A 24,726-nucleotide genomic window follows, 5' to 3' on the forward strand; every position below is an offset into this window, starting at 1 on the left:
ACTAATATTTAAATGAAGTTAAGAAAATTGGCACAATCAGGACTTAGATGCAACATTTTTTATGTTCAATTCTGGATTTTTATGTTTTCTGCATCCTGATTGTCTGTCCTTGTCAATCCAACTCCTCCTTGCCATTTCTCCTGTACAGAATGCATTCAGGTTGACACTTTAACCAACTCACTCACAACTCGTATCATATTGACATTTGGTTAAAGACCCCTCCGCATCACTTTTTTAGGTATAAATCTTTAATCGGGATCAGATCTTTGGCTTCATTCTAAAGTACTGGACTTATTTTTCTGTAAAGACTTGAACTTAGAGAGTTTAAATCAGAAAAATATGTCTGTGAAAATGGTTGTCAGTCTGAGAAAAGTCTATAAAGTGTGTAATGAGGGGTAACTCTACTTTCTGTATTTGAATTGATTTGGAGTAAAGCTATCTTAATTCTCTTGGTTTGATCCTTCTTGTTTTTTGAGTCGTGCCTTGAAACGACTGCTGCCATGATTTGGTGCTTTCTAAATGAACTGAGTTGAATTTCAAAGTAGTTCTTGTGCGACAGAAGAAACTAACATCAGTTCTGTTCTTGTGTCTTCCAGGTTGACGATGCCATGCTAATGTTTGATAAGACTACTAACAGACATAGAGGTAAGTGCACAGATTCTCTTCTTTTTTTTGTCCTATGTTTTTTTCCTGTCTTTTAGAAAGGTGAGAAAATAGTCATTTTATGTCCTTTCCCCATGAGATAACACAGAACAGTTCCATTTCACATGATATTAGGTGTACCATCTGTTCAACAATGGGAGCGTGTCAAAGTAATCAATAAGCTGGTACGGTGTTTAGAATGTTTGAGCGTTAGGTTGTGTGTGTGTGTGCGAGTGTGTGTGATGATGGTGGTGTGAGTGTTTCAGAGAGGTGCTCAAAGGGTGTAAAGATTGTGAGATGGTGGGTGCTGTGCACTCAGATAACAGCATCAGATAAGGCCCAGGAGAAGCACTGACTTTATCGTTCTATCTCATCAGCTCCTTATCAGAGATGAGAGGACATTTCTCTCTCAAGCAGAGGACTTTCCAAAGACAGGTCTCCTCCCTGCACCTCAATGCCGTGTCAACGTGTGTGATTTTTGGAGGCTGGGATAATCAGAACCAAGCACATTAACATTTCAGGTCAAAATTATCCAAAGAATGCTTTTCACAAAAGCCCAGCATTATTCATAGCTCTTTCCACAAATAGGCCTTCCTGAATCTTTGGGTGCTTGTTGAGGAAGTTTAAAATTCAAGTTTTCAGAATACAAAATGTAGTCAAAATACAGGTGGTCATCATAATGATTTGTTGCCGAGGCTTCTTCCTTTTTTATGCTGTCAGAAACTCCTTAGCAATCAAACTGCATTTGAATCTTGAGTACAGGACTTCATTGAGCAGCCTGGGTGTCACTTGAAGGTTTGATTTAAGCAGCAAGATTACCAACTTCTCACTAAAACAATACTTTGATGGAGCAATATGCAAATCATGACGAGACAAATTGTGTTTGGCACAAACTTTGATGAGGTTGTCTTTCAAAAATGTCCTAAGATGTGTTGAAGAGCGTTTCTTCAAAGATGACAAACTTCTTTTGGATTGATGCTCGGGGTGCATGATATGAGGAAAACCAGCGATATTATTGATCAATATTGTGATCCATGAACATATAGCAAAACAAAACAACTAATATATAATTTTCATTCCACTGCAGCAGTTTTATGCAAATAAAAGTTAGCATAACTTTAATTATACTCTTAATGACCCATGTCTATGGTCATTAGGAGGCACGCATGTAGGGGTGTTCGTTCCCCCCAATAATCCGGAAATAATTTCAGGCTAAATACATAGAAGCAAACTCTGGTGCAGGACCAGGAATGCTCTTTGACCCATCTTTCAAAGTGGTTTCAGTTTGTTTCCAATTCAGTTTTCGGTTGACTGAAATTCCAAAATCTGAATATAGTCTGTGCTTGGACCAGAACCACTAAACTAAAATGGCCACTGTAGACGGTTACTAGCGGACAAATGTGAAGCAGTGATGTAACAGCAACTTATTAAAATGTGGTTTGATGAATGCAGGCTCATAAAAACAACTTTTAACATGATACGCATTCCTCTCCTTCTGTTTTCCCGACAATCTATTTGACACTTGTTAGCATACCTCGCGTCCTCAGTAAGCGCCTTGCAGCATGCCTCCACCATACCTCCACCATACCAAAGTAGCAGTATGAAGTGTTGATCCTGGCCTTCATATAGACGTTAAAAATTGACCAACAAAATAAAATATTTAAAAAGTAAACTATCTTGACAAGTACTTACAAAGTGCAGCATCTCCATCTTTCTCTTTTTGCTTTGACCCACCCTATAACTGTTGGCCAATAACTGAAGAGATCTGTAGTCATGTGGTTTTGTTTACAGGATTTTGTCTGGAACATAAATCTTTGGTAGATCCCGGTCTGAATACAGACCAAACACAAGGTTCAGGACTTGATCAGACCAAATTAAGCAGACTCAGTTCGGAACAAATCATTTTTCCAGTCTGAATACACCCTAACAAGAGTTATATTGTATTTGATTGGTCAATGATGTGAAGGAGTCCATCCGATTGGTCAGATGCATAAACATGTATATTTGATTTATAAACACGTCAAATTCAATTGTATTAGCATAAATATTTAAGATATTGCAGTATGCATCATCGCACAGGCTGATATTGCAATGGCAATAAATTTACTATTTATTGTGCAGACTTAATTGATCCATTTTGAGCTTTATTAGGGCGGCTTTCAAGATCATTTGCCAAGAAAACTTTGTAGCATCAATCGCAAAACATTAAAGTCACACTGGACGTTGTGTGTGCTAGCATGTTTGCCATGTCCTTTTGTAATAGATGCTGTTGTGATCAATTGGAACAACGAACACAGAGCTATGGGCTTGAATCTGTTGTACCTTTTTTCAGGAAAGGTAAGATTGTCAGGTGTATTTCATAAAGTAAGTTGTTTTCCCTTCCAATAAGTGCATAAATAAAATATCTTAAGTGAAATTAAGAATTTGTCCTTAGTTTCTTAAATCATAAAAGCTAAAGTTCCGTCATATGATAAATGTTAACCTTTTTTAAAATGACTGTTATTGTTTCAGAAATTGGGATGTTTAGCTTCCTAAAATGTTGACTTATTGTAGGTAGTTTAAAGTAGGTTTTTGGAGATAAGCTGTGTGCTGGTGTTTACACGCGGACGTCCAACAGACGAGGCTGACAGATATTCTAGAAGAATGAGCAGGCAGCCGTCTGGCTGTCAGACCAGTCAGCTCCCTTGTTGGCAGAGCTGCCTTCACATCATCTTATTGTTTTTCCATGGAGCTGTAAATATTTGTTTGCAGTGAGTGGAAATTGTTTTCCTGCCTTTTAAATGTTTAACCTCGGTTGACTTCAGATTGAAAGGGGTTTTGGGTTTTTGTGAAACTGTCATCTCAGTGCTGTCGGTACAGTAGGTGTGTGTTTGGTGAGTGTGCAGATATGCAGGTAAACAGTTTCTAAGTGTGAAACATTTGAAGTTGAGGGAAAGTGATCAGGGGCTTTGAGGAAATTTTTGATCTGTACTGGCAGAAAGCAGTGACTTTTCTCCTATTCCTCACTTTTCACTCTCCTGTCTGCTGTGCTGCCAGCCGACTCAGACACAAGCCGGGCGCCATGCTCACAGAGAGGGTTTGAGGCGTTTGCCTTTGGGCAGCAAAATGCCCTTCAAATGAAGACGATGACGGACAAAAACAGCATCCCTGGGAATTTTTCTGATGACAGCGGACATATTTGTATTGAGTGTGGCACGGGGGGTAAGGAAGCAGGTGCTTTGCTTCTACCATTACCGTCTCTCCTCTCCTGCCTAGAATTGGGATATTTTCCACCAGTGGGAATGCGAAACAAGACATTTTTGCCGCTTTCATCTTTGAAGCACAACAGGTCTTTGGAATTAATCACATGTAATATTTAAAAGCAATAAGAAAGTCTCAATAATTCAACAGAGCTACAAGCACAATTGTATAATATTAATAGCTTAGTTGCCCTGTGACCACACATAAATGATATTAATGAAACTGGCGCTCACTTTACCATTGCCTCCAGAGCCAGTGATGGGCATCTGGCAGCCCCGCAGTCCAAATCAATTTCCCACCTGTGTTCATTTCATCGTACAGATTGATTCATAAAAAAATAATTCCTGGGATTTCTACGCAGCTGAAACTGCTACAACACACACACACCCACAAAGTACTCATTTTTTGATTCCACACTTAGAATTTCACACTTATTTCTTCATCGCTTTGTCATTGCGGTCAACTAGAATAACATTTCTCACTGAGAGCTTCATGTGCTTTCAAAAAAACACAATTTAACCTGGGATGCATATATTTGCACTTCACAAATGTGCAGCAGAGTATGATATTGCCCATTTATGTAGATTTTCCAATTTATCATAGTGAATAAAATTAAAATAAAAGTAAATTTCAATCCTTTTTGCTCTGACCTACAATGAATTCACATAAATTGCTCCCCCTGAGGTTTTTTCTTCAACATGACCCTCTTTTATTCTTTGAGTCCTTAATGAGGTATAACTAAAATGCGGCCAATTTTGAAGCAGTTTATTGTTGTGTGATGCATGATTGACACTTGATTATAAGTGTTTTCTTTTTGGCTGGGGCAAATTGGATAGAGGACAGACGTCACACTCCACTAGTAGCAGCATTGTCCTTCAGACGCTCCCTGCGAGTCTGACCAAGTGACAACCAGAGGAAACATTCTCTCCCCGTCTCGTTTTCTCTGTACTTCTTTTTCTTTTCTCGCAGTCATTCAGTCTTATCCGTTTTTCCTTTTCTTTTACACGGTCAGGCTATTTCTGTCTCCACGCCATCATTCCATCCCGGCCGTCTCTGCCATCTCTCTGTTTCTCTTGTCTTTTTCTCTGTGTCTCTGCTGCTAGAGGACACTCGCTGTAAGCAAAGCTCCTCACAAAGGCACACACTGCACACCATCTCCTTGGCATTTAAAGGAGGAGAATACAGCCAATTGTGTTGGAAATTGAACTCTCTAAAGCCTCCCTTCCCGCTGCAGCAGTTCATTGTGGGTGAGGTTGGTGTCTTTGGTGAAGCGAGCGTGGGCTGTCCAGAGGTTGATGCCAGAGGCCGCCCATTGTTCCGTGTTCCACTGCAGCGTCCCCACACCTCAGCATCCCTTCAACCTTCCCTTCTCCCCCTGACATTCATCTTTTGACAGGGAGGAGAAAAACCAAGAAAGTCTGCATGCCTAACTTTTTCCGGTTAGCGTCCTCAGCAGTGCCGGAGGTCCAGATTACAGTGTGTCTGCGCTCCACAAAACCAGGCTGGGAAAAGGCCACGAACACATGTCACACACTGGACGTACCAGTCATCTTTCCAACACCCTCGACACGACTTCAGGATGTCAGGATGAGCGGTGCGGGTGGGAAATGAAAGCTTTCTGAATAGCCCTGAGTCAAAATCGTTCTGTCATCCTTTACCACCTCTCATCTGGCAAACTGACATGTGATCTATGATCTAAAAATGTGATTTTACTGTCAAACACAATTGGTGGTGCCAGGGAGAGTGCCGCTGAGGTGAGAAAAATGACATCTCCTGAAGGAGGGCATGGAGGTTATGATGAGGTTGTGATGAAATAGTGGCAACTATGATTATCCGTCAAAGCATCAGGGTTTAATTTGTGATGGGTGATTGATGAAATCTATACCTTGCTCTCATCTGTGTTTTACTGGGGATGCTGCACAGTTCCAACCCTCCTCAGACAGGGGCTTTTGGATTTCAAAGTAGAACACATAAAGAAAAAAGTCACAATTTGTAATAGAAGATACAAATCTTTCCACATATGTTACTTTCATATTTCAGACTATAATAGATTGTTTAAGCAATAATTTATCATGTATTTTTATGTTCATGGCAGCTTTGTTGTGAATATTTGCTCATTTTTTCTTCACTACGAGTTTTTTAGTTCAGCACTGAGCTGTGAGTCCAAATTCAAAGAATAGATCAAACTTTTGTCTACAAAAAAGCAGCTAAACATTGATTTCAGAAGATATATCTTGACAATTTAGGATATATTTATTAAAATTTTATAAAATGTTTAAAACAAGACGTTTTTGTTTCCTTTAATGTCAGTATGTTTTTCAATGCAAGTCAGCTGTATTGTGGATTCATTAATGTTTCTTCAGAAAGTATTTATCGCTCTCCAGATTTATTGATCTCCAGGACTTGTTTTTAGCTAATTTAGGTTTTCAGCTATATGGTTTTATCATATTGGTTGCGAATGACATTACAGGACTCCTGCCTTTACAGACATTTTCAAATGAGTTGTTGGAACACACCGAGACGAGCCATTTTAAAGTTTAAGATTTGACCGTCAATCAAATGAACATGCCCTGTTGGTAGTTTAGAGACAACCTCGAACTAAGCTGAACCCAGAGGTAGACCAGAAACTTTCTCAGACATACGTCAGTGAAGAGGAAGTCAGTGGAGCGCTAAGGTATCTTGCCTACAGCAGAGGTGTCAAACGGCCTCCCGCTGGTTTTCCAGATATCCTTTCTAATCAGCTACTGATTACCTGGATCAGGTGTGTTTGGCCAATAAGAAACTGCAATAGCAGGTTGGCTGGAAAACATGTTGGAAACAGGCTCTATATTTGATCCTCTGGTCTACAGCATTCTGGGAGTAGTTAAGGAAGTTGACAGGTAATGCAGGATGAAAAAATTCCCATCTAGCAGCATTAAACCCATTATCCAGGGACAATAAAAGTCAGGGTCCAGAGACACAAAGCTAAATCCAGATCCAGAAAAGAGGTCTGCAACATGAAGACAATAAACCCGAACCTTAAGAAAGTTTTGAAAAAGAAACCACTAAACACTAAAGCATTGAACAGGAACATGAGCAGTTCAGACTAGGTGGGAGCAATGAGGCTGATGAGGAGTGGAGGCAGTAAGGCAAGTCCAGCGTGTCAAAAAGCTGCTGGAGGTCTGGCTGCATGGCAACATCATGACAGTATGGTTTTCAGAGTGCTAACACTTGCCTTCAGAGCGGGAAACTTCCTACCTGATGAGCAATACCATCCAGGTCTACAACCGCATCGCTCAGTGCACTCTAAGGGTGACTTCCTGCACCATCCAGCAAAATACCACAACTCTTAAATCTGGTTCACACAATGATAGACTGAACTGTCCAACTCTACATGAAAAAACTATAAACTTGAACTTGAGGTTTTTTTTGTAAATCCGTAGAAATACAAAAAGATATCAAATTTATCTCATAATCGGGTGTTTTTTATTTATCATTTAGCTTAAAGTGACTTTTGAGTTTTAGCATATCAGTAAATGCCTTTTTTGTACTTAATTTTAAAAGTGCTTTAACGCTAAAGTTTGACAAGCGTTTGTTCTTCTGCCAACTAAGATTTATAGTTTCCATATAAAAACATTCATATATTTTTATCTAAATATTTATCATGCTATGTACATATTAAAAGCAATTTACATTTGATCATAGACAGTTTACAGCCCAAACTCTAAAGTTCTACCTATATATTTTTCCACCATTAAAGTTGCAATGTTTATTTTATTTTATTTTATTTTATTAAACTGGATTGTGATAAATACAAAATATTACTATGAAAAAAAAAATCCAATGTTCTTTCTAAACGTATTAAACGTTTTAGCTTGATGAGAGCAGTTAAATGCATTTATGCGCCCAAACATGAACAATGAAAACCTGCCTACATTCAGGCTGAATGGGAAGAAAGACGGAGGGGAAAGGTGATTTATGAGGCTTTGATTGTGGTTGATCCATCCTTTCATGTTGTTTATGCAAATGACTGCAATCTCAAATGCTAAAGAGCATTCTCCAGTTAAAAGAAGCTGATTAACTGGGTCAAAAGCTTGAGCAACAGTGAAACATTGATTTCACTGCTGCTCCACTGAAGGTGCGCCTCTAAAATCCTGTGTCAGCTCTGTTCCTCTTCAAGTGTCAAAGTTTTTCAGCGACTGAGTCCAACTTCAAATACTGTGGGGAGCACCTTTATTCAGTTTGGGTGACACTGGCTCACCTTCCCTCTCACCTTTTTTAATTAGATTATTAAGAAAGATGATGAAACGCAAGTGTAACTCTCTTTCATATTTCTTTACAATAGTTTGTAACCATACAGCAGCCATTAGTGCAGCATAACAATGACTGTGTGACTGATTGTGAGCCAAATTCTTCTTCTTCTTTTTTTTTTTTTTTTTTGAATGATGCAAGTAATAGTAATGCACAGCAGTGTTGGGGACCAGAATAAAGAAATGCAGGCTGGATCGTTGTAGTCGCAGAGCTGCTTTGTATGAGAGAGGTACCAGCAAGAGACATATCTGAAGCCATGTTCCTGGAGAAAAAAGCAGTTCTTGGTTGTGTGTGAGGAAAGGGCCAAGGCAGTGTGAATTTGTGTGTTGCCTCTGTGTTCTGTGGCTTAAAGGGCTGATTTTCTTCCTGGCAGACGAACACAAGGCTGCATTGTGCACGTCTGTAATCTCTTTACCTGGATTGGCAGTAAAACTAGCAAATGCAGCTCACAGTGTGGAATTGGCACTGAGTAGACAATGTCACACTGAGAAAGCTGTGTTCCCAGCTACAGAAAACTGGTTGTGTCACCGTGAGACCATGTGTGTAGATGATTGTATGCTATTTTATCTTTCTCGTGTAAAATTTTGCAGCTCGTGCAAGGATAAACAATGTGGACAGCATACACAAGTGTGAAGCAATCCCAATTCCGAACCATCCTACAATCGAGCTGTTGTGTCTGGCTTCTTTTTATATCACAAGGTTTATATGACTCCTTCATTTTAAATCCTAAATTCTTCCTAATTCAAAGATCCACTAAATTTGAATGCGTTAAATTGTTTTCTTAGTTCTACTAAGAATTTTACCGTTAAGCTTTCTTAAATTTATAATGTTGCATTCGTTCATCAGCCAAGATTTGGATCATTTTTGGCCAAAGCAAAGCATAAAGAGACCTGCATCTTCAAGAATTTTCCTGAAAACTCTTGAGTTAAGTTGATGCCCTGCTAGTGCTATCAGGAGATGTGACATATCCTAACTACTATAGTTGCCTGTAACATTTAGAATAGTTTTTCAGTTTGTTTCTTCACACTAAGAGCCAAGGCTACAAGATGTCTTAAAAAGCAAATTCATTCAGTGCAGATTAACTTTTATTTTTGTAAAATTACCTAGTCCAGAATAGGATTATCAGCTCAAGTTAAATAATGTCTGTTTCATGTTTCAGTTTTGAATTTCAAAGTATTTAAATAAGTTTATTCTGCACTGCCAAAATAGGCAGCCTAAATACAGGAAAAGAACACAAATCTTAAAAAGAAAATCACCTGAAAGTAGTAAAATGATTTGTCCATTCAGCAACTAATTTTTAGTAAACAAGATTATAATAATAAATAAAAATCCATAAACAAAGAATTCCTCAAAACCATCCAAAAAGGGAACAATAAACTAAAAATCTAACTGTTAGATAGAGTTACTGAAAATTGAATCTTCCACAGCCCAATAATAAGTATTCTTTTTTCCTAATTCTAAGCAAATGGTTTGTATTTTTTGAGTTTGGATGTACTTGATTGTAGTTCTTTTTAGTTATAGTGACAAAAAGCTAAGTGGAAGTGACTCATTTTAGACCACCTATGAACAAAATGAGAATACCATAGTTGGCCCATCTTAATAATTCCTCATAAAATCTATAAACAGCATTTATTCTCAGAACATAAATTTACATTTTTTGTTTCCAAAATAATGAAAATGAAATCCAGTCTAACTTGTCAACATTTATAGAATTTTAAAATAACATCCTTAAAATGGAACCAAAAGTCTCTCCATTTCATGAATCAGCTCCATCCCTTTTGGGCTCCTGGGGTTGCTGGAGCCTGTCTTGGCTACAATGTGCGAAGATGGGGTACACCCTGGACAGGTTACCAGTCTAGTCGCAGGGCTGAACCAAGTTTTTTCAAGTCTTAAATCAAGTTTTTTCTATGTTCAAGATTATGGAGCAAAATAATTTTGAATCATTTCAATAATATATATTTTTTATTAATGACACCGAAAATTCTCCACTGTGCAGATTTTGAGAAAAGCTTGGAAAGGTGTTGAGCAAACATAAGTAAAAAGGTTTAAATGTAAATGTTTAAAAACAAAGTTTGAAATCTTTGCAAGTATTAAATAGTTTGCAGTGTAAAAAGTTAAGTTCCTGTTTCTCAACAGCTGAACAAATTTTATGTTTTCTGTATCGTACCAATTTAAAATTTCAATCTTTGTTTTTCAATAAAGAAATTCTGTTGTTACACTTTTTCTTTTTTTTTTTGCAAAGTATAACGATAAAGTGCCAACATATCTCAAATGCTTTAATGTACATTTTAGATTTTTTATATATATATAACTGGTTTGAAAGAATATATCTGTGCTTGTGTGAGCAACATGCAGTTCTCGTTATTACAACAATGGTGGGTGAGAACAAGTGTGCACATGCTGTTACCTGTGTGCAGTCCTACCGTTACTTTCACCCGCTTGACAGATCAAGCAATTACTTTACATAAAGGCAATTACAAAGAGAAAAAATAGGACAAAACATGCAACTAGATGAAAAACTGAAGTTACTGACATCTTTTTCTGACGGATTAGAATGTGATTTAAAGATAAAGTTGAGTTTCTGTAGCATTTTTAGAGAACTTTGAAAGTAAAACTTTAGGAGATTCATTATTTTAATCATCCCTTTATTTTCTTGACCAACGATTTATTACCAAAGCGTCTTCAGGGATGTATTTAGAAGACATGAACCCATTTTCTTAAAGCTTTCAGTGGTGGAGCTTTTGCTTCAGGAAACGTTCAGTCTGGAGCCCTGATTTAACCTGGGAAGCTAAGCTGCGCCTCTGCAGGTGAACCAGAGCTCACTGAAAAGCTCCAAGGTCTTACGTCACCACAATGCCTCATCAGCCACCGGTGCTTGGGATTAAACATGGCCGACTGAGCAGAGGATGTCTGTCTGCAAAGTGATTGCTGGCTCATTGACTGAGTAGGAGAGAAGCAGGGAGTGGGGAATGGGTACAAGTACAGTTGGAGAAGAAGTAGCCAGAGAAGAAGAGGATGGAAGGAAGGGGGACTGAGCACAGGAAAAGTAGAATGAAGGCATGGTGAGGGTGAAAAGGAGAAGTTAAAAAAAAAGAGGGAAAGGAGAGTGGCTCAGTGGGAAGCCATTCCCCTGCTGGCTCCTCTGGCTGAAATCTGCTGCTGATGGCTTCAAAAGAGCGCCAGGCAGTCTAGGCCTCTGCTTCTAGCAATTAGAGATCACTCCAGCGGATACCTCCTGGCCAGCCTGCAAATCCCTCAAAAATACCCTCTGATTACTACTGTAGGACACAGGCTGTTTACTAAATGGATCTAGCACTGCTGAGAGTTAGGTTTGATAATGCTTTCTTTTGTTCTGGCTTGAGAGGGAGCAGGGTGCCTTTGAGTTTTAAAGATGGCTCTATAGAGATATTTATACCAAGAAATAAAAAAAGTTAGCAAATTACCGGATTACCTTTTTTTTTTAGAATACCCTGATTAAAAAAAATAAAATAAAAAAAAAACACATGAACTACCGTATTTTCTGAAGTATAAATATAAGGAGTATGAAAAATGTGCAATAAAGAAGAAAAATAAACATATTTGTCGGTCTGGAGAATAAGTCACCTGGCATTATTCTGCATTCATTCCGAACGCGATTCACATGTCAATTTTGCACCTGCTACTTCTTGAGTTGTGTCAAATTCAATGCTCGATGCTTGTCAAAAATGTAGATGCTCCCATTCCATGTGGGAGAAGCTAGCATCACCTTTTTAGCCTCATTGCAACATCTTTGACTGTATATGTATTTACCTTTTATGGAAAACACAGATGATTTCAGATATCTGGTTTATTTATTTTGAAGACTTCTACAATACATTAGGGCTGGGTTGATAAAACCGATTAACCAATTTGAATCGATCTAAGCCTAATAGATCAATAATTGATCCATAAAAGATTGATGTAGCACAAAAAGCTAATCCCCACTAGCTTGATGCTAACATTTAATGGAACATATACAAACATTGCTACTAAATGAACATCTTTATATACTGTCAGTCATGAATTTCCAAAGTCTTTTGAGGAAACATTTTTTAACTATTTTAGTCTAAAGCACCATTTTTTTGCTCATTCTTTGCTTTGTCTTCTTGAAAAAAGTGTACTGCTTTAGCGTGAGCTCTGTTTACTGGCCAAACTGAAATGTTCTTCAGGAAAAGCAGAGGATTGTTGTCAATGATCAGAACATTTTTGTTAGAGCTTCTCTTTTTAACAAACTGTGTAACCCTATGCTATTAACAATCTTAATATTTCACTAATTTGACATGACATGAACTGTATCAGAGTAATATAAATATATTCAAAACATAAAGTTGAATATTAATATATTTCTAAATGTGTAAACTGTGTAAACTCAAGATGGAATTGAATCGAATTGAATTGAGTGGATCGAAAGAATAAAAAAAAAAATCGGAATAGATCAATTCTGGAAACTATTTTTGATGCCAAGTTTTTGTCTACTTTTGAATTTACTTCTGTATTTTCAATTTGAAAGACTACCTGGTTGCTTATTTGGTATCATTTTAATCAGCACAACCACATTTATGTAACACTACCTTTATTTAGTCATTTTTCCATGTTATATTCACACACTAGACATAAAATCATGCAAAAACAAAAAAATCAATCTTGAAAAACGTCATTCATTTTGCTTTGTCTCAGTTTTAGGTGTAATTTTATAAAAACAACAAGAATAAAACTTGTCGACAAACCAATCAACATGTTTTTGAATGAAAATACAAAAAAATCCAGGCTAAAGTCACATAAGGCAGCCCCAAAAGTAAGAATTTCTCATTGCTGTCTATTTTAAAATTTTTCCCTAAATTCTGTTTTTCTTTTTTCCCCTTTGTTTTTCCAGCTTATTCATTTTTTTTCTCATAAACTTTCTTTATTATGCTTGTGAAAAATTATAAAATAACTTTTTTGGGAGAAGTTTGATCCAGCTGGATTTCAGGTCGGCTGTTAGACAACACTGGTGCTTGTTATTGTGGAAAATTCATGTAGGATTGCACTCCGAAAAAAAAAATATTGGATGGTTTCCTCTTTGGGTTTCTAATAGCAGACGGCCGCGTTTCGCTCCGGCCCCACCCCCCATAGCAGGTGAGGTGCTGCTCTGCGCAGCAGCCTTCAGAGAAACGTTTATTCTCCACCTTATTTATTAAAATAGAAGGTCAATTTTGTCAAAAAAATACAATTTAATTAAATTTCAATCACAGAATGTAAAAAAAAGTTTAAGTTTATTTTAGATGGAGCTTTATTACACTGATCTCACAGCTGCACGGCAGGACGCCTGAGTGTGATTAAAAAATATTAATGATGTTTTTTTTAATCGCGCGCATTAATGCGTCAACAATCACACCCCTAAAAAAAGATAAAAACAATAATGGCTCGATGCAAATTTCAAAAATATCATAAAGTTTAGGAGGAGAATGATCAGATTCTCTTCCGTGATTGTTGTTCTTCTTCAGTGCTGTTGTCAGTAGCAAATACTGATACACACATCTACAGTGCCCTCTAGTGGTTGTTAGTGGAAAACAATTGCTAGTGGATAATAACAACTATGTGAGCCAACAATAATTTTTTTTTAAATCACCTAAAAGTCGCTCCTATGTATAAGTCCCATCTATAGCCAAACTGTGCCAAAAATTAAAAACTTGTGCATAGAAAAATAGAGGAACCTCATTTTGAACATTTAACTCAAACTCATAACTAATTTTTGGGGAAATCTTAAAGGCAGCATCTATTCAGAGTAGCAGCTGTGCCTGATTTAACTGACTGACACAGCATCAATTGGAATTAGATATCCCTGTGTCTCTCCTTGGCATTGCTTCACCCTCTAGATAGATACCTTATTGTATTCTCTCACCTTGACAGACCTGATATTAGCGATTAGTGTGAATGTCATTTAAATGGCAGAGCTAATCATACGCCCTGGGTCTGCATCCACCGGAGGGGCCCCTCACCTTGGCCTAATCTGAGCGGCAAAGGAAATGATGTGTTTAGCCACTCTTAATAACTGCTTTAGCACATCATCTCTCGAGCGAGCCGGCTTTATGGCCAACCCGTGCCTCACCGGGGGGACGCCTCAGGAAGCAGACTGACTTCACTTCCTCCTCCTCTTCAAACTCCTTGTTTTTCCTCACATGAGCAACCCAACAAGCTGGCCTCCTAACCAACACCGCCATTAAATTAGCTCGGATTCTCCAGTTTGCAATGAGGCCGATGAGACGTACTCGACAGGTTTTTGATTAAAGGGTAGAGAAACCTCGTCTTGTCACCTGTCTGTTTTTTTTCCTCCCTATCATGGCTAATATCTACCCCTCAATCAGAGTGGTGATGTGTCTTGCCTTCTTTAGACTTTTTTTTACAGGCTGGTTTTAAGGCAAAGAAATATAAAAGGGATAAACTGTAGACTGCTGGTAAAGGTTTTGGCCAAGCTATATGAAAGAATGTGAGTCCTAATAAAAATAGCTGTGTAAACTGAGTGTGTGTTCGGCTCACAGAACGGATGGGTTTGTTTTATAGTTACGGTCTGCTGTGCCGGCCCTGCATGCTCTGCAAAGGGAAGGAGGATGGAAGCAGGAGATTGTGGAAGAAAGCCTGGGGTTTTAATCTCTTCCCTGTGTTTATCTCACCACCAGGAGACAAGCCATGTGCCATTAAAAACATCAGCTACTCCCACTGCTTGTGAGCACAGCCACACCTCTGAAGACATTTGAAGGACACAATAAAAAGGGCAAAAAAAATGTGCAGGAAGGCACGGTCATAATTGAGAGCTACGGTCTGATTTTCCACGTTAGCAGGTGGTGGAGCGGAATTTTACTTCAAATTAAGTCTACGCGGAAACTTTTTTTTCCACGTTTGTGGTATAATTTTCCTTTAAAAAACTGAGGGGAAGTTGTTTGAACAAAAATTAGGAAACATTGTTTATATTGGCTGTTGTGAGGAATCAATCTCTTCGGGAAATGAAAATGCCATCTTGGAATTGTCGTCGTATTGAGAGTTAGTTCACCTCTGACCTTGTAATACCCCGACAGCTTCTCTATTTGTGACCTGCTGGATGTTCTTCGAAAGCGAAACCATTGGGGAGGATCTGCTGCTCACATCATCATTCTCAGAACACCTTATAGTGGATTTACCAAGGTTAAACCCTCTGTGAGATTGCAGACACCGTGACCTGGAATACTGAGTTTACATCTGTTCGTGCACAAACACACACACAGACACAAAATGAGCACACGCAGCTGGAAGGAAGACACCGTTTTGTTGTGGTGTGACGTTCTACACGGTCAAGCTTAGCCTAATCTGGATGAATCCCGGCTATTACAAAGTGTCATGGTCAGAGTGTTTAGAAAGAGACACTGATGTTCATATGCTGGACTGTTGTTAATATGCATGATACCGACAAGCAAAGTGGTAGCCTCCGTCTTCATTGTCCCTTGTATTTACAGCTTGATTGGTGCCTATCCAGGCATCTTAAAGCTGAGCGCTGTGCATGAGGGAATTAATGAGTGTCTGCTGTGCTGTGTTAGTAAAACATGTCCCCTCTCATCTTTGTGAGATTTTCAAATACATGCTGATCCATGAAGGCGTATTTTCCAAAGCTATTACATCTTCCCTGAAACATCACTGCTGCTTGGATTTTGTAATGCCATGATTTTTACTAATATTTTCTTAGCTTTTTCACACTCTGATTGTCAATGTTTTGCTTTTGTATTCAGTATATTTAACAGTAAAAGGAGAATTTTGTATTTCTGCATACCACTTAAAAGTCTGTTTTTTATACAGTCTGTTAATTTCACTCAGTTTGACTGTATTTTTACAAGCAGTCTCTTCATTTTGAGATTGTCTCATTTTAGTGTGCTGGATGGAACATCTAAAATTTTGCATGAAATGTTGCGTAAATTCTCTGCCAGTGCAATGACACTAATGCCATAAAGGAGTTCTTGTTTTAAATCTTTCCCTCTGACAATGACTGATCAGCTTTTTCCTCTCTAGATCATTTACCGAAATGAAAAGAAGCAGAAGTAATTTATTCACTTTCTCATCTTTTATATTTGCTTCACGAGTCATCGGGCAGAAGGTGAGGATTACCTTGGACGGTCCTCACATTCGCCTCTAAGGGCAGATTAGAGGTGAATCAGAGGACATAACAGACATGCTTTTGGGGACGGTTGGACATAAAGATCATGCAGATTTTGCAAGAAGAATTTACTCCTTGATGCCTCAATTTATTTCCAACAATTGATAAAAATTACATTTATAGCTTTGCTTTCAGGTAGATACTAAATGAAGGTAAATTTGGCACAGAAGAGGTTTGATTCATATTTAGGCGTCAAAGGGTTAAAACCATCTCATACTTGTTTTGAAGTTGATTATTTACTGGGTTCCACATTGAAGTTCAGAGGAACGTTATGTCTTAGTCACATGCCCCTGTATGAGGGCTGACCCATATGGTTACTGTGGTTAGGAGGGTCGCAGACAGGAGCGTAGTTGTGTCTTGCAGTTCCCTTGAGGTATGAACTACCACCTTATTGGGTGTCAAGACAATGGAATGTCCCATTGTAATGTGTGTGGTAGGTGTACTGTGAAGTGTTGAAAGGATAATAGAAGTTACACACACCTATGACGTACAGGTGTCATATAGTCCCCTGATGGTGCCCTATGTGCACTCTAATCCAGGTCTACATGTTTTCCAACCAATTTGCCATTAAAACTCCCTATTGGAAAACTCACCTGATCCAGGTAATCAGCAGCTAAAGAGACAGGATTTCTGGAAAAGCAGCAGGAAGCTGGCCTCTGAGACCTGGAGTTTGACACCCCTGGTCTAGTCATTAGTGAGGTGCATGCACTGGCTCGTTGCTGACTGTACGCAAATGCTGTACACAAGGGGTATGCACTTTTTTTTTTTTTTTTTTGTAAGTTCCCGTAGGACACCCGTAGGGTTGCCTGCAGAAACTAAACTCTGTTGTATTTCTTATTTCTATCAGTCAGGCTTTACGCAAGGGGCATCCACTTATCACTTGAACAGTACTAACAGATTCCCTCGTCGGGGGTGTTGGAAAAGGGAAAAATCTGTACCTCACGCATGTGTCTCACCTTTATTTAGACCTTACTTATCCCAATGTCTCATCTACGTCTTCAGAAGCATGTCTGTAGAAAAAAATGTGCATGAACATTTTTGCTCACCGATTGGTCTACAAATTGGATATTTCATGTGGACCGAAAGGTTTGCCCATTTTTTGCCTTCAAACATCTCATATCTACCTATAAAGGCAGATGTTACCAGGCATTGAGGTTTCCACAAACAAAAAACAAAACTAATTTTACTACTAATATTTTGACATCTTACAGATTCATGTCAAGTTCATTACTGCCTAAGTCAAGTGAAACTTTGACCCCTGAAATGAATTAACATGTTCTCCTTAAGATTTTTTTTAATATGTTAATTTTTTACAAAAAAAAACCCAAGTGACATATTTGTCTTTCCGTTTGCTGGAATTTTGATACATTGATCTCCTTAAAAAAACAAAAAAAAAAAACAACTATAAACCTTAAATAATACTATAAAGGCAGCCTCTAAAACCTATACAAGTATTTTACCTGCTTAAAAATATGTTGTAAAACTACTTTCTCAGAAAAAGCTTCCAAACACTTGGTAAAAAAAAGAGTTGTTGGGGGGGTAAGAACATTTTTATTTATGTATTAATTTATTTTTGTATTCCGTTTAAGAGCACAGGTAGTCAGAATACACCGACCGACTCTGAAAATCACAATCAGTTGCCAAGCCACAGCAATCACAGCTCACAGAGAGATTGCAGGCTGAATTAGATTACATCACCTGAAGCCCAAGCATCTAATCTTAGATTAAAGTGAAAAAAGGAACAATCTGTGCTTCCCTTCTTATATTTTATTTTTGTCCTTCTGTGCTTTCAGGGTCAAACTTGTAAAGTGTTAAACCAACCTATAAGCCTCCACCATCTACCTGTTGCTACTCTTTGCTGATTGGCCTCCAACTTTCTGGTTTACCACTTAAACTTTTTTTTTTTTTGAAGTGGAAGAGCTTTTTCCCACAGCCAAGACAATCAAAGCACTGCAGGGTACATTCTGGTTTTGACTGGGGTTCCGCCAGGCAAGATAAACTTGTTGATGTGCTTTTTTGTGTGTACGTGTAGCGGTAAAATGCGGCAAAAAGAGCAATTTTGTCTGCCGTCATGAACAATGAAGCATCTGTAATAAGCAGCGACTCCGAAGGAGCACGTGGCGTCTCTCCCCATATTCAGCAGCAGCCTTCATGCTGCTTCACATAATTTTAAGAAGCAGGAACTTGACATGTCTAAAAATGACACAAAACGCATTATCTGACCATTAGATCTGACAGACAATAAAGATGCATTCCAATAAAGCCCTGACTAGCAGTGAGAGGTGTTTTTATGCCTCCCTGCAGTGCAGCTGCTGTGATGACCCGAGTGTGTGTGTGTGTGTGTGAGTGTGTGAGTATGCCTTCACCCTGTAATAAGGGTTGCCTAGCCAAGCGTGCGTGTCAGGGTGGAGATGCCTGGCTCATTAGGCACTATGGCAGGATAATGTATGAACAGTGCTCATGAATGTTCACACAGGTTGAAAGAGTGAGCATGAAGGGAAAAGGGAGTCTGCCATTGTTCTTTCTCTTCTGTCTTCTTAGTCCCTCCCCTCCTCTTCTCCGTTTTCCTCTGCCATTTTCTCCTCGCCACGTGCGCTCGGGAATCTTCCGGCTCCGTGGTCACGTTGCGCCCTGCTCTTTGAAGCAGACCCACCACTCCTAGGGTTTCCACCATTTCCTCCTAAATGAATTTATTTATTGGTTTATTAAATTTAATTCATTGCATCTTGCACTATCCCTGTTTTGCGGCTCTGCCGCTCGATTGACAGGTTGCCAGTCATGGTGGGGTTCCATATCCCACTGGCGTCATGCAGCAGCACGTTGCTAATTGAGTTGAATGCGTAGCTCGTCTCTCCTCAGTGAATCCATCTGTCGCCGTCTTGTCATCAGTTTGTTCGCACTTGACAGGTTCCAAGTCTGTCTTTGTGTGTTTAACTGTGTAGGTGTGCTGTGGAAGGACTTCTGCATGTCTGTGGTGCAAAATGTATTAGACTTTTGGCCCCTCTGTCCTCCACCAGACAACAAACCCTATGGAAGGTGCAACCTCTTTTCCACACCGTTGAAGAACACAGACAAATACAGTTTTAAACCCCTTTAGCCTTAAAATATAGATAGCTATAGAAAAAGCTATATAAGGGTAGATTGAACTTAACTGCATTTTTCACTGGTGGTGTAGCTCTGCAAATGAGCAGAGTCATCGCTGTAATTACTTTTCCATTGTTCCATTCTGTCATCTCAAAATGTTATATGTTTTATGCATCTGCTATTGTAGAATTTAATAAAAATATGAGCTTTCTAGTGTTTTTGCTTGCAGTTGGACATGATTAGTCTATAAACTTTTATGTGTGAGATTTTATTACTGAAATTGAATTGAATTAAATGTTTTCTTTTTATTAAAGGTAGTTTGAGAAAGTACTTTTTTTCTACATATGATGGTGATAAATGGAGACACATGTTTTTAAGCAAGATTGTTGCTTGAGATTTGCAGTTTATTACGGCAAAGTTCCCAGTTTAACCTTTGACTCTTCAAACACTCGGGCAAGAGGGGAGGTGGAAAGTCCATGGGAAAGGCTGGAAGGAGTAGAGAAGGAGTCGGAGTTATACTTAGCGTCCATCCATCCATCCATCCGCCCGCCCGCCCTTAATACCTGTTGTGTTATGTTCTAAAAATAATCTGTGAACTCTGCAAAGTAGAATTATAGATGCTTTAAGGCTGTAAAAACCCCTCGCTACACACTATAAACATACTATTATCAGACATTAACATTTTCAAATTCTTCTTCCAAAAATCAAACCTTCATAGAAAAATAAATCCAGCATTATAAAATGAAAACTAAGAGCTGATTGTGATAGAAGATTTAAGTCAGGGTTCTGCAAACTGTGGCTGTCCTAACCCTCCACTATAGACCCTTTTCACGGTGACGTCAGACAAAATGGCAACTAGGCCGAAAATGCGAATAGTTACTTCCGGTGTTCACATTTACAACGGCAAATGCTGTTTGACACAATTTTACGTAAATAATACAAGGTAGCCTTACCGACTTCAACAGAAAAATGTACAATATTTATTCTATGAATGTCCTGCCGAACTGCATTTTTATTTCCTCTTTTGAATCGTTCACGGATGAAAATACAAATTTGAATAATCTTCAAATGGATGTTTTAATGAAAATATTGACCTTTCATTTGACCATATATTTTTCTAATGGTTTCTACTTTGGCTGATGTTATTTGCATGTATTTTAGGTGCGATCAGCACAAAAGCCAATAGAAATTCATAGTGGCCACATTTCATACCTTTGGCAAAGACGTCCATCGCTGGATTTTAACCGCTTCCCAGGATAAATTTACTTGTTGTTCTATGGAATAGTTTAGGGCATAATTGTAAAAACAGGAAAGGTTTGGCTCAGTGAAAATGTTAAGAACAGCTATCAAGCCACGCATTTTCAGCTTTCAAAATAAGAGCGGCCAAACAAAAAAAAATAAAAAATCTTCTCTGGGTGAACGTATTTTATAACATTACGTGGAAATAGTCACTTTCATGTTTTTGGCAACAGTTTTCAATTAATTTGATAATTTTTTACCTTTATTTTCCTGAAGATCAGACACACTTATGAGCAAAAGCAAAGGGGAGCAACGCTAGAACCACGGCTTAGCTAACAGCAGCTCAATGACTGCAGTAGAAAACATTGCAACAATAATAAGTTTTACTTTCATGTCAGACACGCTGAAATTGTCTTACTTTTGCTCTGTTTACAAGGATTATGTGAGCACAGAAATTTAGGCAACTTTTAGCTGGTGATCTTCTGCAGCTCCACGTCTCAAATACAAAGCTAACGCTAGCATTAGCATTAGCACAGATTAAAAGAATAAAAACATAATTACCTTCATAATCAAACAAGCACCATTCAATGAAGTATTCGTAACTTTGTCTAACTTTAAGCGTGTTGTCAGAGAGAAATGATCCCCGACTCGTTTAATATAATCCATAGGAATTTGGGGAAGCAGCTGAGCTGCTGCGTTTTGACTGCAGACAAGATTACTGACATTTCTACTTTGATTTGTGAACGATCTAAGAGAGGAAAGCGAATACAACCAGGTAGGACATTTCTAAAATAAATATTGTACACATTTCAGGTACAATTGGTTAGGTTACCTTTTATTATTTATATATTTCTTTGAACAGCTTTTAGCTTTGCCATATAAACCGGAAGCGATGTGTGACGTCACGGGAAAAGGGTCTATTGCTCTCGGGTTAAAGAAACATGAGGTATCAATTCTTTAACGTACCTATAGAGTAAACAGTATATAGAAAAGTTTAAAAAAAGTAAACTAAACTAACTCAAACTTTATTCAACTCCTTCACAAACATTTGAAGGACAGTGTGTATCATAAGTCGAACTAAAACATTTCAACAGATTTTTGAGCGCCGTGTACTACAGAAAATCAATTGGAGGTCAGAAAGTACAGCCTTAATTAAGGCACACCAGGCTATAAGGCAGATGTTTTATTTTTGAAAAAAAATAAGGATTTCATGTGGATTTTATGTTCAAAAGATATGGTAAGCATCACTTTATTAGTTGTGAGTTAATTTTAGTAAGTTAGTTTTACACATTTCTGGGTGAAACGCCCCACAGACTGTAAAATGAATTATGTTTTTTTTTTTAAATAAATATATATATATCACTGGTTCCCCACTAGCTACCACTGCATTTGCTGCATTGAGATGATCCCATGTGACACAAGTGTCTTACTTTGAAAAGGGAGTCATGTGCACCTCTATTAAGAGTTATTACCTATTTCATATTTTGAAAAAAGGCTATTTTCTCTTCAAATGTGTTTTATTTATGCCAAAACAATGGTTGATTTATATTTAAATTAACTATTTAAATATGGCATTAATAAGATAACACAGATACTAATCAGACATTCAGAAATGTCTCAGCCAACATTTGAATATAGACTTTTTTTCTAAGAGGTGATGACGTTAACCTCCTTACAGTCCTTCAGAATGCACAAATACAACATTTGATCTTATTCTGTACATCTGCTTATCCATTGAGTCATACAATTTGGTTTCATTTAATACAAGGTCTTTTTTAATTGTCAAAGGATGTTTTGTAAAGCAAATATGTTTTTCCATGTTGTGGCACCCTTCCTTTAGAGAGGTACAGTTTGTTTCTCTGAGCTTTGACAGCTTGCTGCATGTTTCATGTCAGCGACTCAAACTTTAGAGAATTTAAGCAAATGAGGGACACATTTTAATTCACGCTCGCAGAGTATAAATCTTGCACTCACTCCCACTGAAATTTGAGAAAATTCAGCAGATTTGCACATTACTCAGACAACATGTGAGCACCTACAATGTCAGATTCTCAACTTGATGTGACTTTTTAGAAGCTGCTGAAAGATGGAGAAGCACAAGAGCATTTCTCTGAGTTTTCTAGCAAATGCAATGCACAATTTGTCACAATTTCCTGCCGACAGTCACAGCCCAGTGAGATATGACACTATAACTGTTTTACAGATGGAACACAAACAGCAGGGGTTTGACCGGTTAATAAAAGGGTAGTCACCTGTGGTTGATATGAAAAAATACAAAACATGCTGCTTGAAATGCATTGTGTTCTCATATATTTCTGCCAACAGCCAGATGCTGTGAACATCAGAATTGTTTCATACTCTAATTTGACTTTCTTTGGTCTGTCATGAGTCACTATTTTGATGTAGATTGATCTGTCTGAGGCAAGTTATTAATCAAATCGACCTGTACCATTAAAAAATTGTTTCAAAATGAAATAAATCGACACACCTGATAACAGCAAAAAACGATCACGCTATTATTACAGTCCGATTTGTGAAAACAGGAATTTGCAAAGAAACATGTCCATACAGTGTGGTATAATGTTGGATCGATAGTAAAAATGATTGATTTTAGATAAATGAATTGGATCGTTCAAAATGAACTGATATTGACTATGAACCATATTTACAACCACAAATTATGATATAAATTAAATCATTGTTAAAATAAATTGCTACACCCCTAAATACCATTAGATTGAACCATATGGGTGAGGTGTTACTCAAGGCTCACACTGCATCCGGTCTGGCTCCAGTGCGGATGGCTGTGGTCTTGGTGCAGCCAAAGGCTCTACTGCCGACTCTGAACAAACGTAGATTCACGCAATAACTCGCCATTTATAAAAGTACTAGCAAACAGAACCCTCATTCCACCGAGATTTTGAATCATAATCACAATACCTTTTTTTCTACGAGACTCGTCTTCATACAATGGGTAAGCACCAAACTTTTATTAATACTTTATATATATAGTCTTAAATGTACATATTTGACCGTGTTACAAGTGTTGTGTAACAAGTAGGGGAGACCAGAGTTGGTTGTCACCATGATGTAATGTTTACAGCAGGGAAAAAAGCGAGGATGGTGGAAAAAAGGTTTTACTTAAAAAAGAAAGGTACACTTTATACTTTAACCCTTGTGTTATCTTATGGGGTCCAGATAACCCGACCCTTATATTGATGTGTGATCCTTCCCATAACAAAGGTGGATAGGATCTTATGTCTGCCACGAACACCAGTGAAGATAAAAAATCCTTGTAAAAAAGAGTTCAGTCTGTTGATTGTATTTCATATGCATTCTTGCTTGATTGCTTGAAATATACTATTTCAGTTCAATTCAATTCAATACATTTGCTTGGATGATTTCCGGTTTGGGTTTTTAATAACCCCAACTTCACAAAAAAAGTGCTCCGGCTCGGCTCCAGCATCCGGCAAATATTTGAAGCCCACTAAAACAAAGAATCCGGTCCCGCCAGAGGGATGAGACCGGACTGGATGCAGTGTGAACCCTGGGTTATACTACAAATGTGCCAATAAACTGTATTTTACATATTAACATTCATTTTCAAGAAAAATCCTGAAATTAAACTCATTACTCTTCAGTTGTCTTTAATATTATATAGTAGTTCATGTGATTACACAATGACTAGACTTGTTGCCTTTCAGTTGGGTTTCCCTTGTTGTAATTAGACGTGGAAGGACAGAAAGGGCTCTTGCGAGTTTGTTTGTGTTCGTTCTTGCATGGATTACATGCTTTGGTCTGGATCTACAGTGGGCCCACGCTGAAAGAGAATGAACTCAAAAGGAAGCGTGTCCGTGTGATGTTTTCTCCCTATCAGCGGATAGATGACGTCTACGCTGCTTCTCACCTTCATCAGGGTCTTTTATCGGTGCTGCCAGCCCTGCTCTGTTCTCTCAAAGTTGTGTGTGCACAAAGATAGAAAAGGAGACATGAAGAGCGACGGCGTGAGGGGAAGACGGTGTACGTCGCGGTGTACGCTGATGGCACTTCACACA

General features: G+C 38.2%; 1 protein-coding gene across 8 annotated transcripts in view; it reads left to right on the forward strand.

Moving 5' to 3' along the window:
* LOC112142593 (RNA-binding protein Musashi homolog 2) overlaps positions 1-24,726 on the forward strand; it is a 311,624-nt gene that overhangs the window by 175,327 nt on the left and 111,571 nt on the right. For all 8 annotated transcript variants that reach the window (XM_024266053.2, XM_024266054.2, XM_024266055.2 and 5 more), the window contains exon 7: positions 597-645. In XM_024266053.2, coding sequence (XP_024121821.1) covers positions 597-645 — 49 coding nt within the window. The remainder of the gene's footprint in view (positions 1-596; positions 646-24,726) is intronic.

This window comes from Oryzias melastigma, linkage group LG14, assembly GCF_002922805.2.
Source record: "Oryzias melastigma strain HK-1 linkage group LG14, ASM292280v2, whole genome shotgun sequence".
Lineage (NCBI taxonomy): Eukaryota > Metazoa > Chordata > Actinopteri > Beloniformes > Adrianichthyidae > Oryzias > Oryzias melastigma.